Genomic DNA, 17,074 nt, shown 5'->3' on the forward strand with positions numbered 1-17,074 from the left:
GATATTACAAGAAAAATACTAGCATTGGCTGTTTGACAAAGGGAGTCCTTTTCTGATCAGTTACAGTCGTGATCAGTGGAGTGACTGTAACTTTTCACTTTATGTCAATGATTTGGGTCTTAGAATTGGTGGCTTTGTGGCCAAGAATGCTGACGATACAATGATAAGTGTATATGCAGGTAGTACTGAGAAAGCAGGGAGTCTGCAGAAGGACTTGGACAGATTAGGAGAAAGAGAAAAGAAGTAGTAGATGGAAGACGGTGTCAGGAAGTGTATGGTCATGCATTTTGGTAGAAGGAATAAAGGCATAGACTTTTTTAAAATTCAAAAATCAAGGTTGCAATGGGAATTGGGAGTCTTCATGCAGGATTCCCTAAAGGTTAACTTGCAGGTTGCATTGGTAGTAAGGAAGGCAAATGCAATGTTAGTATGCCATTTGAGGACTGGAATATAAAAGCAAGGATGTAATGCTGAGGCTTTATAAGATATTGGTCAGACCGCACTTGGAATATTGTGAGCAGATCTGGCCCTTTATCTAAGAAAGGATGTACTGGCATTGGAGAGGATCCAAAAGAGGAATAAAAATCTACGTTACTTCTCCATTCAAATGTGCAATGTGCAATTTATAGTAATTTGTAATAAATAGTACGTACAACAGGGTAGTCAATACAACATAGAAATACAGTTGCGTCAGCAGGAATTGAGTAGTCTGATGGCCTGGTGGTAGAAGGTGTCCCAGAGTCTGTTGGTCCTGGCTTTTATGCTGTGGTACCGTTTCCTAGATGGTAGCAGCTAGAGCAGTTTGTGATTGTGGTGACTCGTGTCTCCAATGTTCCTTTGGGCCCTTTTTACACACCTATCTTTGTAAATGTCCTGAATAGTGGGAAGTTCACATCTACAGATGTGCTGGGCTGTCCGCACCACTCTCTGCGATTGAGGGAGGTACAATTCCCATACCAGGCAGTGATGCAGCCAGTCAGGATGCTCTCAGTCGAGCCCCTATAGAAAGTTCTTAGAAATTAGGGGGCCATTCCAAACTTCTTCAACTGTCTGAGGTGAAAGAGGTGCTGTTGTGCCTTTTTCACCACACAGCCAGTATGTACAGACCATGTGAGATCCTCAGTGATGTTTATGCCAAGGATCTTCAAACTGTTCACCCTCTCAACCCCAGATCCATTGATGTCTATAGGGGTTAGCCTGTCTCCATTTCTACTGTAGTCCACAACCAGCTCCTTTGTTTTTGCAACGATGAGGGAGAGATTGTTTTCTTGACACCACTGTGTCAGGGTGATGACTTCCTCTCTGTAGGCTGCCTCATTATTATTTGTGATTAGGCCAATCAGTGCAATATCATCTGCAAATTTAATTATCTGATTGGAGCTGTGGGTGGCAACACAGCCATGGGTATACAGAAAGTAAAGGAGAGGGCTTAGTACATAGCCCTGAAGGGCATCTGTGTGGAGGGTCAGCGGGGCAGAGGTGAGGGAGCCCACTCTTACCACCTGCCGGCAATCTGACAGGAAGTCCAGAATCCAGCTACACAAGGCAGGGTGAAGGCCGAGGTCTCTGAGCTTCTTGTCAAGCCTGGAGGGAATTATGGTGTTGAATGCTGAACTGTAGTTGATTAACAACATTCTCAAATAAGCATCCCTCTTCTCCAGATGTGTAAGGGTGGTGTGTAGAGCTGTGGCTATTGCGTCGTCTGTTGATCAATTGTGTCGGTAGGCAAATTGTAGAGAGTCCAGTGTGGATGGCAGCAAGCTGCAGATGTGGTCCTTGACCAACCTCTCAAAGCATTCGCTTATTTTTGAGGTGAGTGCAACAGATCCGGGGAACAAAAGGATTTGTGGGCATGCATGCTCCGGGGTTCGCACCAGGCATTATTGACTATGAAGCATACCCCACCTCCTTTACTCTTCCCAGAGAGGTTTTTACACCTGTCCGTCTGGGCAGGGAGAACCCAGAAGGCTCAATAGCATGATCTGATTTCTCCTCCGTCAGCCAGGGCTCCATGAAGCACAAAACTTTGCATTCCTTTGTTTCCCACTGGTAGGAGATTCTGGCTCTCATTTTGCACAGCTTATTGTCCAAGCATTGAATGTTCGCCAGGAGTATGCTAGGGTGCGGTGGCTGATCAGCACACTGTCTCAACCTTACCAGGATGCCGGCCCTTCTCCTTGTCTCCGGCGCTGCTTCTGAGGTAGTGGCGTAGTAGGTGAGTCTCCCATTGATTACGCAAGCAGGGGATCCCAGTGTAGAAAATGCATCTTCCGGATGTTCAGGAGAGTCAGTCTATCGTATCTTATGTGACTATCAGCTACTTGAACAAGAAATGTGAAGGAAATCTCAGAAATCGAAAGTATACTGTAAAGTTGGAATGGAGCTTGCAACATGGCTGTGTATGCGGCGCCATCTTTTTTGGGCAGAACAGGTGGATTCTGCTCCTATGTCTTATAGTTTACATTAATATTTAAATTCCATGTTTGGAAATAATTGTACTGCGGTAATATGTCTGGCACAGTTAATACTAATGGGGAGAGCATACTGCTCAATGATCTAGCAGGTAGTTTGCTTGAACTTGTAAGTATTTTGCAAAGGGGAAGTAGTGTAGAGGTAAGCCACGCATTACAGAAGGGTGGGTGTTAAGTTCATAGAAAACTGTCTGTGTTATCATTTTCTGCTATACAAAGCGTGTACGTATGCATGCATCAAAAAACACAACTTTGGAAAAGTTTCACTTTTTTTCATTTAAGTTCTGGAGGAGCAAATTCTATACCTTATCTCAAATATTTGGGTAGTAATCTGAGTTCTGTAAGGGTAAATTTCTGTACCTTGAACTGCTCTTGTGTGGGATCACTTTTAGTACATACAGAGAATGAGTGTAACTTTAAGAACTGAATCTGTCATGTAATGGTGATTCACAGGTATACCGTTGTCCTGCTCTGGGTTTGAAGTTTCATTTATTATCAAAGTCTACAACTCTGTAATTCTCCTTCTCTGGGTAGCCGTGAAACCAAGAAACAAAAGAAATGAAAGATTGTGTGATCATCAACCCCAAAATCCCCCCACCCCACTCAAAAGAGCGAACAAAAACAGAACAGGCACATCACCTCTAAATCCCCACCCCGCACAAAAAATATGAACAAAAATCCCTCCTCCCATACAAAAACAAATGAACAAAACAGAATAGACACATCAACTCCCAAATACCACCCCCCCCGCACAAAAAATATGAGAGAGATCAGGCAACAAACAGAATACTGAAACAACTGTAAGACTGAGAAAAGTCTATAGTCCAAGTCCACATCCAAAATGCAGAAAACCTGGGCAACGTTCTCCAGCCACAGTGGCAGGCTGTCCCCTCTCCGGTAGCGTAGCAGAGTGATCCTCAGTGATCAAAAGGCAGCCAGCTGGTGCTCACCTTCTGCATTCGCCTCGATGTTTCAATCTCCCTCGTTTTAATCGGCAAAATGGAGTCGAACATTGGCTTGCACCCTATCCTATGGCCTGTCTGCCAAGAGGTTCCCGCACGCTGCCTTTGCCCCCCAGAATCCTCTCGGAGACTGCAGAGCACTGAAGCACCCAAACGATCACTAAACAGCAAAACACAGTTTCCAACAGTTCCAGAATCACATTCAAGATGAGAAATAGACATTAAATAAGTTAAATATGTGGTTTCATGATCTATCCAGAAGATGTCGACTGAAGGCACTATCTTGACTGGCAGAGACTTTACTGCCTTCAAAAGACTTGGGACTTGTTGAGCATCTGTTATCGGCTTTAATGGACTTCAACACTTCATCCGACAGATGCAGTAAATTGGATGATGTTTCATTGAATTGGACGGATAAATAACTGCAGAGCGAATTGAAGTTAAACATATAGACTTTAAGTAGAAAATGGTAACTGCAGATTTGAAACTGAGTCTATGTCTAATTTGGTGAGAAGAGGGCAGGTATGAAAGGGTTGGAATATGAGAGGAAGAGGTGAACTTGGGTGTAATAAACCACCCAAGGTCATGGACACAGCAACAAGTAATATTTCAAGAACAACCAAGAAAGGACAATCTGTTGCAACTATAGTGGTGGGAGCTCTTAAAGCAGGAAATCTCAAACTGTGGCAACACGAGAGGGCACAGTTTTAAGGTGCTTGGAAGTAGGTACAGAGGAGATGTCAGGGGTAAATTTTTTTTTATGCAGAGAATGGTGAGTGCGTGGAATGGGCTGCAGGCAATGGTGGTGGTGGAGGTGGATACGATATGGTCTTTTACATTAAGAGACTCTTGGATAGGTACAAGGAGTTTAGAAAAATAGAGGGCTATGGGTAACCCTGGGTAATTTCTAAAGTAAGTTCATGTTCGGCAAACACTGTGGGCCAAAGGGTTCTGTATTGTGCTGTAGGTTTTCTGTGTTTCTACATATCCTGAGTTGCCCCTATGCATACCTATTAGAATGCCTAGCTATTTCTGTTAACCATGGCAATGTTGTTTAGGGATTATTCAAATGATTGTGGCCATATCCTTACCAAACTGATGCTTGAAAACACCCCCAACATGGTGGAAAATTTTTTTTGAGTTAATAGAACACAGGCTGAGACTTAATTTATTTACTGCTAGGAGATTCTATAGGCATACCGATGTTTGACTGGTTTCAGGAAAAGCTCACAACCTTTGAGGTCAATAGGAAAGTAAACAGGATATCCTGAAGACCCAAGAAAACAACACTTTAAGTTTGTTTAGTTTTTCAAAGAAAAGTTTCTTATTAATTGATGTCAGAGGGGGAAAAACACATGTTTTAGCTGGATGGTGCTTGACACAAGGTGCACCACGGGAGGTTGTAATTGCTGCCTGTAAGTTAGTGTTGGCAAAACCTAGTACGACTACGGATGCAGAAATCGTAATGGGAATGCGTTAACTTAAGTGTGATAAAATGTGACAAGTGGAAATTGGGTGGTGCAGTCAGGAACTGCATGCAGGTGTAGGTCTTATAAATATGATGTGTAAAAGCTGTGTGATGTGTTCCCCAATGTTCATACTTCATTTTGTATAATATGCCAGCAGTTCTCAATCGAACAGCTTTGATAGCCAGCATTTCCAGCTGATGAATTAGGTCTAGATAAGAGCTAAGCCGCAACCTAATTTGAATGACCTTGATTGGTAATGTTAATTGGTCTCTCGTTGACCTTCAAGATGTGTTTTCCAGCTTACCTTGCCGCAGCAAGTATATGATCAATATCTTTTAAAGCAAACTAACTGCGAGATATCATGAGCTGAGCAATACAGTGCAAGATTTGTTTGTAGACCATAAACAATTACACTTGATGGAGTGCATTTTCAGACAGCAAATTGGGTAGAAAATTGGCTTGTTGGTGGGCTTTACCTGTGATGGACTGGGCTATATCCACTGCTTTTTGTAGAATTTTCTGTTCAAAGGCATTGGTGTTTCCATACCAGGCCATGAGCAACCAGTCAGTATACTCTCCACCACACACCTATATAAGTTTGCCACAGTTTAGATGTCATGCCGAATCTTCGCGAACTTCTGAAACTAGAGGTGCTGCTGTGCTTTCTTCATAGTGGCACTTGCATGCTGGACCCAGGACAGGCCCTCTGAAATGATAACATTGGAGAACTTAATGTTGTTGATCCTCTCCACCTCTGATCCCAATGAAAACTGGCTCATGGGCCTCTGGTTTCCCCCCCCTGAAGACAATAACCAGCTCTTTGCTTTTGCTGATATTGAGTGAGAGGTTTTTGTTGTAGCAGCACTCAGCCAGATTTTATTTTCCCTCATATGTACTGATTTGTCACCACCTCTGATTTGGCCAACAACAGCAAACTTAAATATGTCATTGGAGCTTGGCTTAGCCTCACATTCATAAGTATAAAGTGAGTAGAGCAGGGGGCTAAGCACACTGCCTTGTGGTGCACCTGTGCAGATGGAGATGGTGGAGGAGATGTGGTTGCCAATTTGAACTGACTGGGGTCTACAAGTGAGGAAATCGAAGATTCAGTTGCACAAGGAGGTATTGAGGCCGAGGTCTTGAAGCTTATTGATTAGTTTTGAGAGAATGATAGTATTGAATGCCAAGCTCTAGTTAATGAAAAGCATCCTGATGTATGCATACAACAGGAATTCTGCAGATGCTGGAAATTCAAGCAACATACATCAAAGTTGCTGGTGAACGCAGCAGGCCAGGCAGCATCTATAGGAAGAGGCGCAGTCGACGTTTCAGGCCGAGACCCTTCGTCAGGACTAACTGAAGGAAGAGTGAGTAAGGGATTTGAAAGCTGGAGGGGGAGGGGGAGATGCAAAATGATCGGAGACGACAGGCGGGGGAGGGATGGAGCCGAGAGCTGGACAGGTGATAGGCAGAAGGGGATACAAGAGGATCATGGGACAGGAGGTCCGGGAAGAAAGACGGGGGGGGGGTGACCCAGAGGATGGGCAAGAGGTATATTCAGAGGGACAGAGGGAGAAAAAGGAGAGTGAGAGAAAGAATGTGTGCATTAAAAAGAGTAACAGATGGGGTACGAGGGGGAGGTGGGGCCTAGCGGAAGTTAGAGAAGTCAATGTTCATGCCATCAGGTTGGAGGCTACCCAGACGGAATATAAGGTGTTGTTCCTCCAACCTGAGTGTGGCTTCATCTTTACAGTAGAGGAGGCCGTGGATAGACATGTCAGAATGGGAATGGGATGTGGAATTAAAATGTGTGGCCACTGGGAGATCCTGCTTTCTCTGGCGGACAGAGCGTAGATGTTCAGCAAAGCGGTCTCCCAGTCTGCGTCGGGTCTCACCAATATATAAAAGGCCACATCGGGAGCACCGGACGCAGTATATCACCCCAGTCGACTCACAGGTGAATTGATGCCTCACCTGGAAGGACTGTTTGGGGCCCTGAATGGTGGTAAGGGAGGAAGTGTAAGGGCATGTGTAGCACTTGTTCCGCTTACACGGATAAGTGCCAGGAGGGAGATCAGTGGGGAGGGATGGGGGGGACGAATGGACAAGGGAGTTGTGTAGGGAGCGATCCCTGCGGAATGCAGAGAGAGGCGGGGAGGGAAAGATATGCTTAGTGGTGGGATCCCGTTGGAGGTCTTTACTATCCAGATATTCCAGTGTTGAGTGAAATGAGATGGCATCTGCTGTTGATCTATTGTGATGGTAGGCAAATTGGAACAGATCCAAGTCACTTCTCAGGCAGGAGTTGATATGTTTTATCACCAACCTCTGAAAACACTTCATCATAGTGGATATAAATGCCATTGCACGATAGCTCGGATATTACTTTTACTGTTGCCCAGCCTAATTTCAGAAGTATGAAACATAACTTAATCCATTGATGTTGCAACATTCTCTTAGCATTATATCGCTTTCAATGATAAAATCTACTTGCTTTAACTGAGAACATCCCTTCGTGCTTCACAGATGCACAAGGGAAAAAAAATAGATGCTAAACCATAGGCAGCGATGAAGAGAGGTGATTAAATATATGGTTAAAGAGGTGGTTTTGAAAAGAAATTTAGAGTATCAGAGAAGTTCAGGAGCAAAATTTAACATTGTAAGGCATTTTTAACTAAAGGCATGATTGCAAGTTTTGATTGTGGAAATAGGCTTGAAATGGAACACTAGAGAATATTGGCAAGCAAGATTGGATTTGATATTGGAAAAGATAATGCGGATAAATGATCAAGGCCAAAAAGGAATTAAAACACAGATTGCTAGGAGTCAAATTGTGCATAGTTGGAGTGAGATTTCAGAAGGCCTGTGCTGCCAGTCAGGGCATTCTGTGCTCCACAGATCATGGGTTAATTAAGCACCCGGCAAAGTTGTATGAAAAGAAAATAGCTTTAAATGGAGTTCCCATTGTGGGATGGCCATTGTTGAAGTGGACCAGTTTTAGAATAGGGGAATTTGAGGCTTTGGATGCTTCAGGGGCAGGAATGGCTGCTGAGTGTGCCAGGCTTTAGATGTTTCAAAAAGGACCGGGAAGGAGGCAGAAGAGGTGGGGGTGTGGCATTGCTATTCAGGGATAGCGACACAGCTGCAGAAAAGGAGGAAGTCATGGAGGGATTATCTACTGAGTCAGTGTGGGTGTAAGTCAGAAACAGGAAGGGGGCAATAACTCCACTGGGTGCTTTTTTATTTTCTTAAAGAAAGCAATATATTAAGTAATAGACCACTTTTCAAATAAAACTTAATTACCAGTGTATGAATAAACAAAGATAACAAACAAGTGCTAATGATTAATAACATAATGAGTTGAATGAATTGCAACAGAAAGGGGTGTAGAAGAAATCAAAGTGGGCGAAGGAGAACCAGGCTAAAAGGTGAGGCCAAGAGTGAACATAGCAGCGAGGCACAAGGTAGTCATCCTGCATCAACCAGGTCTTTCCCAAGCCGAAATTTTGAGGCTGACAGGACTTTCAAAATGTGCTGTCAAAGCTCTTCTGAAGAAATGGGCAAGGTCGAGAGCCAGAAATACAATGGTCGGCCACAGAAACTGAGTGCAGCAGGTGGGATGAGAGATGCATCAAAGTGTTGTTCCTTCTAAATTAGAAGAAGCCCAGCACAGCTATCAGCTCTGAACTCACAGAAACCGTTGGAACCAAGTACGCTCCTCTGCATTCTGGAGACGTCTTCATGGAAGTGTTACTGTCAAAATGTCATTCCTCCTAAGTGAATGCACAAAATCTCAAGGACTGGGGTGCTGTACAAGCCAGCAAGTACTTTGGACTGACAAGTCAAAATGTGTAATTTTTAGCTTGAGCAAGGAGGCACTTTCTCCATAGAAGAGCTGGAGAGTGCTAAGGGGTGAATGTCTGCAGCCGGAAGTGAAGCACTGTGGAGGTTCCCTGTAGGCCTGAGGCTGCATTTCTGTGAATGGAGTTGTTGATCTGGTCATAATTAATGGAATCTTCAGTGCTGAGAAGGACAAGCAGATTCTCATCCATCACACACTACAATCAAGCAGGCATCTGACTGGTCTCCACTTCATTCTGCAGAAGGACAACGACCCCAAACATGGCCAAGGTCATAAAGAACTATCTTCAGTGAAAAGAAGAACAAGGAGTTCCTCACAGTTGGTATGGCCTCCACAAAACTCTCTTCTCAACATCATCAGGACTGCCTGGGATTACCTGGAGAGACAGAAGCAAGCAAGGTAGCCAAGTCTGCAGAACTGTGGCAAGTTCTCCAAAATGATTGGTGCAACATATTAGCCAATTTTCTTATAAAACTGCATGACAATGTACCTAAGAGAACTGATGCAGTTTTAAAGGCAAAGGGTGGCAACACCAAATATTGATTTGATTTAGTGTTTTCTTTTAAACTGTTTACAGCTCCTTATAGTATTTTTTGATATTTAGAAACTTCATTTTTTTAAATTAGTTTTGAAAACATCTTCGCTTTACAGATTTTTTTTATGTGCCTAAGACTTTTGAATAGTACTGCATTTAAAACACCCCTAACAGTGGGTAAGATGTTGGAGGATAGTTAATGTTGTTCTGTTGTTTAAGAAAGGCTCTACGATAGTTGGCACATCCATTTTGAAGATTCAGGCCCGTCCCACTAATTGGTGGCCATGTTTTGACGCCAAAATTTTAATTAAAGAACACCTGAATTGAGGTTCGGTGCTCAATCGTCAGCTCAGCTTTGGATTCTCATCTAGCTTCTAGTTTAGGACCCTGACCTCGTTTTAGTCTCATATCGTGTCTCGATTCTAGTAACGGATAGTCCAGCACTTGGGTCCTAACTGTCAGCAACGAGGTCTCGTCACAGGTGAGGCCTGATTTGGAGTATTGTATACAGTTCTGGTCACCTACCTACAGGAAAGATATCAACAAGATTCAAAGATACAGAGAAAATTTAAAAGGATGTTGCTGGGATTTGAAGACCTATGTTGTAGGGAAGTATACAATAGTCTAGGACCTTATTCCCTGGAGCAAAGGAGAATGAAGGGAGATTGGATAGAGGTACACAAAATTGAGCGGTAGGGATAGGGCAAATGCATGGAGGCTTTTTCTGTTGAGGTTGGGTGAGACGTGAACTAGAGGTCATGGATTAAGGGTAAAAGGTGAAATGTTTAAAGGGAAGGTGAGAGACCATAACAATAAGACATAGGAGCAGAATTAGGCCATTCAGCCCATCAAATCCACTCTGCTATTTCATCATGGCTGATCCCAGATCCCATTCAATCCCATACACATGCCCTCTCACCATATTCCTTGATGCCCCGACCAATCAGGAATCTATCCACAAACTTGGCCTCCACTGCAGTCTGTGGCAGAGTATACTACAGATTCACCACTCTTTGGCTAAAAAAAATTTCCTCCTTACTTCCGTTCTAAAAGGTCGCACCTCAGTTTTGAGGCTGTGCCCTGAAGTTCTGCATAACCCTACCATAGGAAACATTCTCTCTATATCCACCTTATCTAGTCCTTTCAACATTCGGTAGGGTTCAATGAGATCCCCATACATTCTTCTAAATTCCAGTGAGTACAGGCCCAACGCTGCCAAGTGCTCCTCAAATTCCTTTCATTCCTGGAATCATCTTCATCAACCTCTTCTGGACTCTGTCCAAAGCCAGTACATCCTTTCTGATATAAGGGGCCCAAAATTGTTCATAATACTTCAAGTGCGGCCTGACTAGTGTCTTGTAAAGATTTAGTATTATCTCCTTGTTCTTATAATCTATTCCCCTTGAAATAAATGCCAAAATTGCCTTTTCCTTCTTTACCACAGATTTAACCCATGAATTAACCTTCTGGGAGTCTTGCACGAGGATTCCCAAGTCTCTTTGCACCTCTGATGTTTGAATTTTCCCCCCATTTAGATAATAGTCTTCACTACTGTTCCTTTTATCAAAATACATTATCTTATGTTTCCCAACACTGTATTCCATCTGCCATTTTTATCCCCATTCTTCCGATCTGTCTAAATCCTGCTGCAATCGCATTGCTTCCTCAGCACTTCCTACCCTTCCACCTATCTTTATATCATCTGCAAATTTTGCCACAAAACCATCAATTCCACTATCTAAATCATTGACAAACTGTTACAAGAATCATCCTTGTAATAATTATCAGTGAGGCACAGAGAATCTGTATTTATCAACAAGTAACTTTTTATTGTCTCAGCTAAAATGCACATGGGATCATAAACTAATAACCTTGTGCACTCTACTAGAATCCCTGCTCCTCCATGAAAAGTCAATGAAGAGAGAAGATATTACCTGGGAAAGGAGCCCATGCTGGCCAGGCATTCCTTGTGGTCCTGATCTCCATGTGTCCGAGGGGTCCTCCTTATCTACAATGGTTGGCCTCTGGTTGCTGGAGAGTTATTGCCCCTGCAAATTTGGAGCTCCTGACTCTTATAGTGTTCCTCATCAATTGAACTGGTGGATCTCCATCCCATTGGCTCAAGCGCAAGATGACCTAACTGGGTCACCTTCTTACTAGTTCTTGTACAGGGCTACAACCAACATAGTTTCATAATTCTACCCACCCCAGCCTGTGTATTTGTGTCTTCCAAATCTGACTGGTCTAAACCTGTTAAATGAGGTGACCTAGACAGAGTCTAACAAAGTTACAGATTGCTCCTTTGGTAGGTCTGGCTTTTTACATAATAAGTGGCTACTCACCTGAGAATGATCTCAGGTTTAGCAGGTCATTACCTGAAGTTCTATGTGTCCAAATTCAATTAGATTATCCCCGAGCAAGAATCAGTTCAGAGTTCACAAAATGGGAAAGGTTGGGGGTGTGGGGGGAGCAAAGACAAGCAATACACACTCTTCTTCTGGCAGACTGAGTGTAGGTGCTCGGCAAAGTGGTCTCCCAATCTACGTCCGGTCTCATGCAGGAGGCCACACTGGGAGCACCAGACACAGTAGATGATCCCAACAGATTCACAAGTGAAGTGTCACCTGACCTGGAAGGATTGTTTGGGGCCCTGAATGGTACTGAGGGAGGAAATATAGGGGCCATTGTTAAATTGAATATGAAAAATGTATGGTTTATATAACATTGAGTGTGTCTCTGTTCTAGTTTTGTCAATAGGTTGGTTTTAATTTTCTAGACCTCTCCAAGTTCATGGAATGGATTCTGTGAATTTAGAAAGAAATCAAGACAATTCCTTTGTTTAAAAAAAAGGGAGCTAGAGGCTGTCTACTATAACATTTGTCAATGGGGAAAAAATATTAGAAGCTATTATTAAGGTGCATTTAGAAAAAAACCCAATATAATTGAGCAAAGTCCACAGTTTGACTAACTTGTTGCAGTTGCTTGAAGTAACGTGCTGCATGCAGCAGGTGAAGGAGAACAAATAGATGCTGATGCCAGAGGCTGCAGATGTGGCAATCTGAAGCAACAAAAGATTTGCTGTAGTAACTCAGTGGGTCGAGCAGGAGGAATTTTCAATATTTCCAGTCAAAACCCTACATCAGGATTGGTAAATGGAGTTTATTTAGATCTTCAGAAGGCATTTGATAAGGTGCCACAATTCAAAGATGGTTGGGGAAGGTAAGCTACAAGATGAATGTAAGGAGGATGTTGATTGCCTATTTGAATGGATAAAGGTCTGACAAATGGAGAATAATGCGTGAAATGTAAAATGTCAGTTTGTAAGGAAAAATAGACGAGTCAAAGAGAAGTGCAACACAGAAACCGGCCCTTCATCCCATCTAGTGCATGGAGAAGCCATTTAAACTGCCTACCCCTATCGACCTTCACCATGACCATAGCCCTCCATATCCCTACTATCCATGTACCTATCCAAACTTCTGTTAAGCATTGAAATCAAGCTCACGTGCACCACCTGTGCTGGCAGCTCATTCCACACTCCCATGATCCTCTGAGTGAAGAAGTTTCCCCTCATGTTCCCCTTAAACTTCTCACCTTTCATCCTTAAGTCATGGCCTCTGGTTGTAATCCTAACCTCAGTGGGAAAAAGCCTGCTTGCATTTACCCTACTACACCCTCATAATTTTCTATACCTCTATTAAATCTCCTTTTAAATCTTTTACATTCTAAAGAATAGAGTACTAAACTATTCAATTAAAGATTAATGTCTGTCTGTCAGTCTGGTGCTTATGCCAGTTTCAGTGGCATGAAGCGACTGAGAGTACGAGACTCCCTCTCCCCCCCCCCCCCGGATAGGACGCCAGTCTATTGCGAGGTTAACCCCCAGTATTTTTGCCGGTACCCATTCCCAGCTGGGTAGACTGGAGTATTGTGTGGTTAAGTGCCTTGCTCAAAGACGCACATGTTGCCTTGGCAGGGCTCGAACCCATGACCTTCAGATTGCTAGTCCAACGCCCTAACCACTTGGCCACACGCTATTCAATCTTTCCTTATGATTCAGGTCCTCCAGACTTGGTGACATCCTTGTAAACTTTTTCTGTACTCTTTTTCAGCTTTATTTACATCTTTCCTGTAGGTAGGTAACTAAAACTACACACAATACTCCACATTAGACCTCACTAATGCCTTATAGAACTTCAACATAACAAATCATAAGAGATTCCAGGACTTTGAATGTAGATCTCATTGTAGAGGGATTTGATTAGTGCATAGTTTGCAATAAGCCAGTATACATTTATTACAGGAAATTAGAAGATCTAACAAAATATTTTTGTTTACTGCATGGGAAAATTAAACACAAAGGTAGAGAGGTTATGTTTCATAGGGCACTAGTGAGACCACATCTGGAGTTTATTTTATTTACCAGATTGATAGCAGATTCACATTCAGATTCAGATTTTATTTATCACATGTACAAAAACATAGAGTGAAATGCATTATTTGGATTATAACCAACACACCCAAGGATGTGCTGGGGGCAATCCGGAAGTGTTGCTAAACATTCTGGCACCAACATAGCATGTTCAACAGAACAACGCAAGCAGAACAACAGCAAAAGCAGAGAAAACAACACCAGCAAATGAAGCCCCTTGCCCAGCCTCCCACCCAACCCCAGGACAGGCTGCCTTTGGGCTTCCAGTCCTTGGCTCCGGACTCTCAGACTCATAGACCTCAGATTTCCAACCTCCAGTGTCTGGCCTGGACTTGCAGACATTGGGCCTCTGACTTTTCGATAAGTCAACCCAGGGGCTTCAACTTTCATGCCTCAACCTCTAGACTCACTGACTTTCGTCTTTGATATTCCAGCCTCTCCCTCTGGATTTGCTGAGTTCTGAACTTTCACCTTTGGCTTTGCCCTCTGGGCTTTGACATCTGGGTATTGACCCCAGGACTCTCCAGTCATTGGTTTGACCTTTGGGCTCTGAGGAGTGTATATATCCTCCCTGTGGAATGCGTGGGTTCCTCCGGGCACTCCGGTTTCCTCCCACGGTCCAAAGAAGTACTGGTTAGTAGATTAACTGGTCATTGTAAGTTGACCCTGTGATCAGGCCAGGGCCAGTCAGAGATTGCTGGTGGCACAGCTTGAAGGCCTGGAAGAGCCCATTCCACACTGTAAAAAATCACAAGGGAACTGGTATCTGCTGGCGCTTAGATAAATTAGAGGCAACTTGATTGAAGCATATGACCCTGAGGGACCAACACTGAATGAGGATGAGTATGTAGGCTGAAGAGTTGGTTTCCCGGTATCAATGGATTGGAGAGCTCTTGGCTCTGTAAAATAGGGTGCAATGAAGGGTGCGTCCATGGGAGAGGCAGGAGTTATCTGAAAACACCTCCCAGAACAGCTTCCAAGATGTTTTATGCACATCGTTATGTTACCAAAGTTAGCTGCGGAATATATTCAAATTCAATCTAACTGAAATGAATAGAAATAACTATTTACCCTGGCTGTTTACTGTTTATCTGAGACAAGAAGTACTGACTGTGTTTCCATGTGTGACTTTTCAGAACACCAAATGTTTCATTGTAACTTTTTTTTTAAAGAGTATTGCTATTGACATTTTTTCCTTTACTTCAGTGCATTGTTTCTTGTCTTGAACAGGTCAACAACTTCGAAATATTTAAGGAAATTGTGCAGCTGGTGGAAGCAATTAAAAATGTTAAGCTTTCAGCTTTGTATCCTGTGGTTGTGACTGTGGTAGGTACATAAATACAAGTGTGCTGTATTCCCTGTAGAAACTTGTCTGATTTATTTAAAGCTATTGAATTCATTCTGAAAATCACTTAAAATTGAATGGTAGGCAAGGAAGTTAGCAATGCTTAAAATATTTGAATGTTTGTGCAAGATTTCAATGCAAAGAACATAGAAAAGGTGCTCTGAATATTTGAATGTATGGTGTAGTCGCATTGGTGGTTTGAAAGGATAATGTGAGAAAAAGACCATTGTGTGATCTAAAATTTTGCTATCAGTGCAAATTTGTTATCTGGCAATTCCATACAGGAGTGATGTTTATTGGACATTCCACCCACATTTGATCATTCTTTAAAATCGCTTGCATGCCCCTTTGCAATTTTGAGAGGTATATTCCTTGATAGGTGATTACCTTTCAGAATTATCTTTCTGGAATAATTTTAGTATACTGAAGCACAAACCTTTCTTGTTTTCTGCTTCTCAAACACCACCCATCAAAGAGTAGACGACTGGCCATGAGAAGTAATATTTGATACTGAAGACAGGGTTGAAAAGGGATAATAAATCAACCATGATGGAATGCTGGAGTAGATTCAATGGGCCGAATAGTTTAATTCTGTTTGTGTGTCTTATGGACAGAGATATAAACTCCAGCAGATAGTTCCAGGAGCAAACATGTGATTCAGCAGCTTCAGAGAGCTGAGGTGAATAGTAAGTTTGTGGCAGAATAGGAAGAGGCGGGTGTTGCGGATATTCTCCTGGTGTGTGACACTCTCCATCTAGCTCTCACGGTCGAGTGATAACACCTCGAGGAAATGCTGGCAAACCACTGACTGTACAGGACATTACACTGCATCAGAGGAGATTCAGTAGCTAGGAATATTGTCAGAAGCTTCTGCAACTGCCTCACTGAGGCATGCATGTCACATTGCCAGGTTGAATGACATCATTCAGCAGGTACAGATATTTATTTTGGGTGGTGAGCGCAATAAAGAGGGAGAGCCAAAAGTTCTAGTTCATTTGGAATCAAAACTGGGAACAAAAAGGATCAAGGTACTGCAGTGGGATTTCAGGACTCAGGAGCCAGATAAAAGCTTAACCCTGAAGGCAGTAAACTCTGGATTAATCTCATTTCCACAATAACATGAATTTAGCATGAGACAAGTTAATGCATGACAGGGGAAGTAGTGCTGAGAGAGGACCTCAGGCTTGGGCAAATAGAGCATTTTTTTCAATGATGATATGGCATTTTGAAATATAGTAAGAATGAGGACTATAGTTATGGGTCTTTGCAAGGCATGGACAATTTGCTTATGCAGACAAATGAATGCAGAAGAAATTTATAGAAACATAGAAACATAGAAAATAGGTGCAGGAGTAGGCCATTCGGCCCTTCGAACCTGCACCGCCATTTATTATGATCATGGCTGATCCTCCAACTCAGAACCCCGCCCCAGCCTTTATTGTAAAGAAGTGGGAGATGATTTATTTTGGTAGAAAAAATGAGGATGCAATATACTGTAAATCGAACTATACTTTTTACAAAGCAACACTCACAAAATGCTGGAGGAACTCAGCAGATCAGGCAGCATCTATAGACATAGAGAGTTGATGTTTTGTGCTGAGAGCCTTCATCAGAACTGAGAAGCAAGACACCAGAATAAAAAGGTGGGCGACGGGGAAGGAGAATAGATAGAAGGTGACAGGTGAAGCCAAGTGGGTGGGAAAGGTAAAAGACTGGAGAAGAAAGAATCTGATATGATAGGAGAAAGGGAAGGAGGCAGGGACCCAGGGGTAAGTAATAGACAGGAAAGAAGAGGTAAAAAGTCAGAGTGAGGAATAGAAAAAGAAGGGAGGGGGAGGGAAATAAATACTGCAAGGAGAAATTGATATTCATGCATCAGGTTGGAGACTACTAAGGTGCTGCTCCTGATGGTGGCATCATCTTAGCACAAGAGGAGGCCGTGGGCTAACATGTCAGAATGGGAATGGAAATCAGATTCTTCACCTATCACCTTCTAGA

The 17,074-nt window shown here is 42.9% G+C and overlaps 1 protein-coding gene across 10 annotated transcripts in view; it reads left to right on the forward strand.

Annotated features, from left to right (window-relative positions):
* Nucleotides 1-17,074, forward strand: part of crppa (CDP-L-ribitol pyrophosphorylase A) — a 319,593-nt gene that overhangs the window by 101,550 nt on the left and 200,969 nt on the right. For 4 of the 10 annotated variants that reach the window (XM_063042300.1, XM_063042301.1, XM_063042305.1 and 1 more), the window contains 2 exons: nucleotides 6,132-6,269; nucleotides 14,962-15,057. The exons of 3 other annotated variants lie outside the window; for them this stretch is intronic. In XM_063042300.1, coding sequence (XP_062898370.1) covers nucleotides 6,132-6,269; nucleotides 14,962-15,057 — 234 coding nt within the window. The remainder of the gene's footprint in view (nucleotides 1-6,131; nucleotides 6,270-14,961; nucleotides 15,058-17,074) is intronic. 3 more of the 10 variants (XM_063042303.1, XM_063042304.1, XM_063042306.1) reach the window with 1 other exon arrangement.

Source organism: Mobula hypostoma, chromosome 3 (genome assembly GCF_963921235.1).
Source record: "Mobula hypostoma chromosome 3, sMobHyp1.1, whole genome shotgun sequence".
Lineage (NCBI taxonomy): Eukaryota > Metazoa > Chordata > Chondrichthyes > Myliobatiformes > Myliobatidae > Mobula > Mobula hypostoma.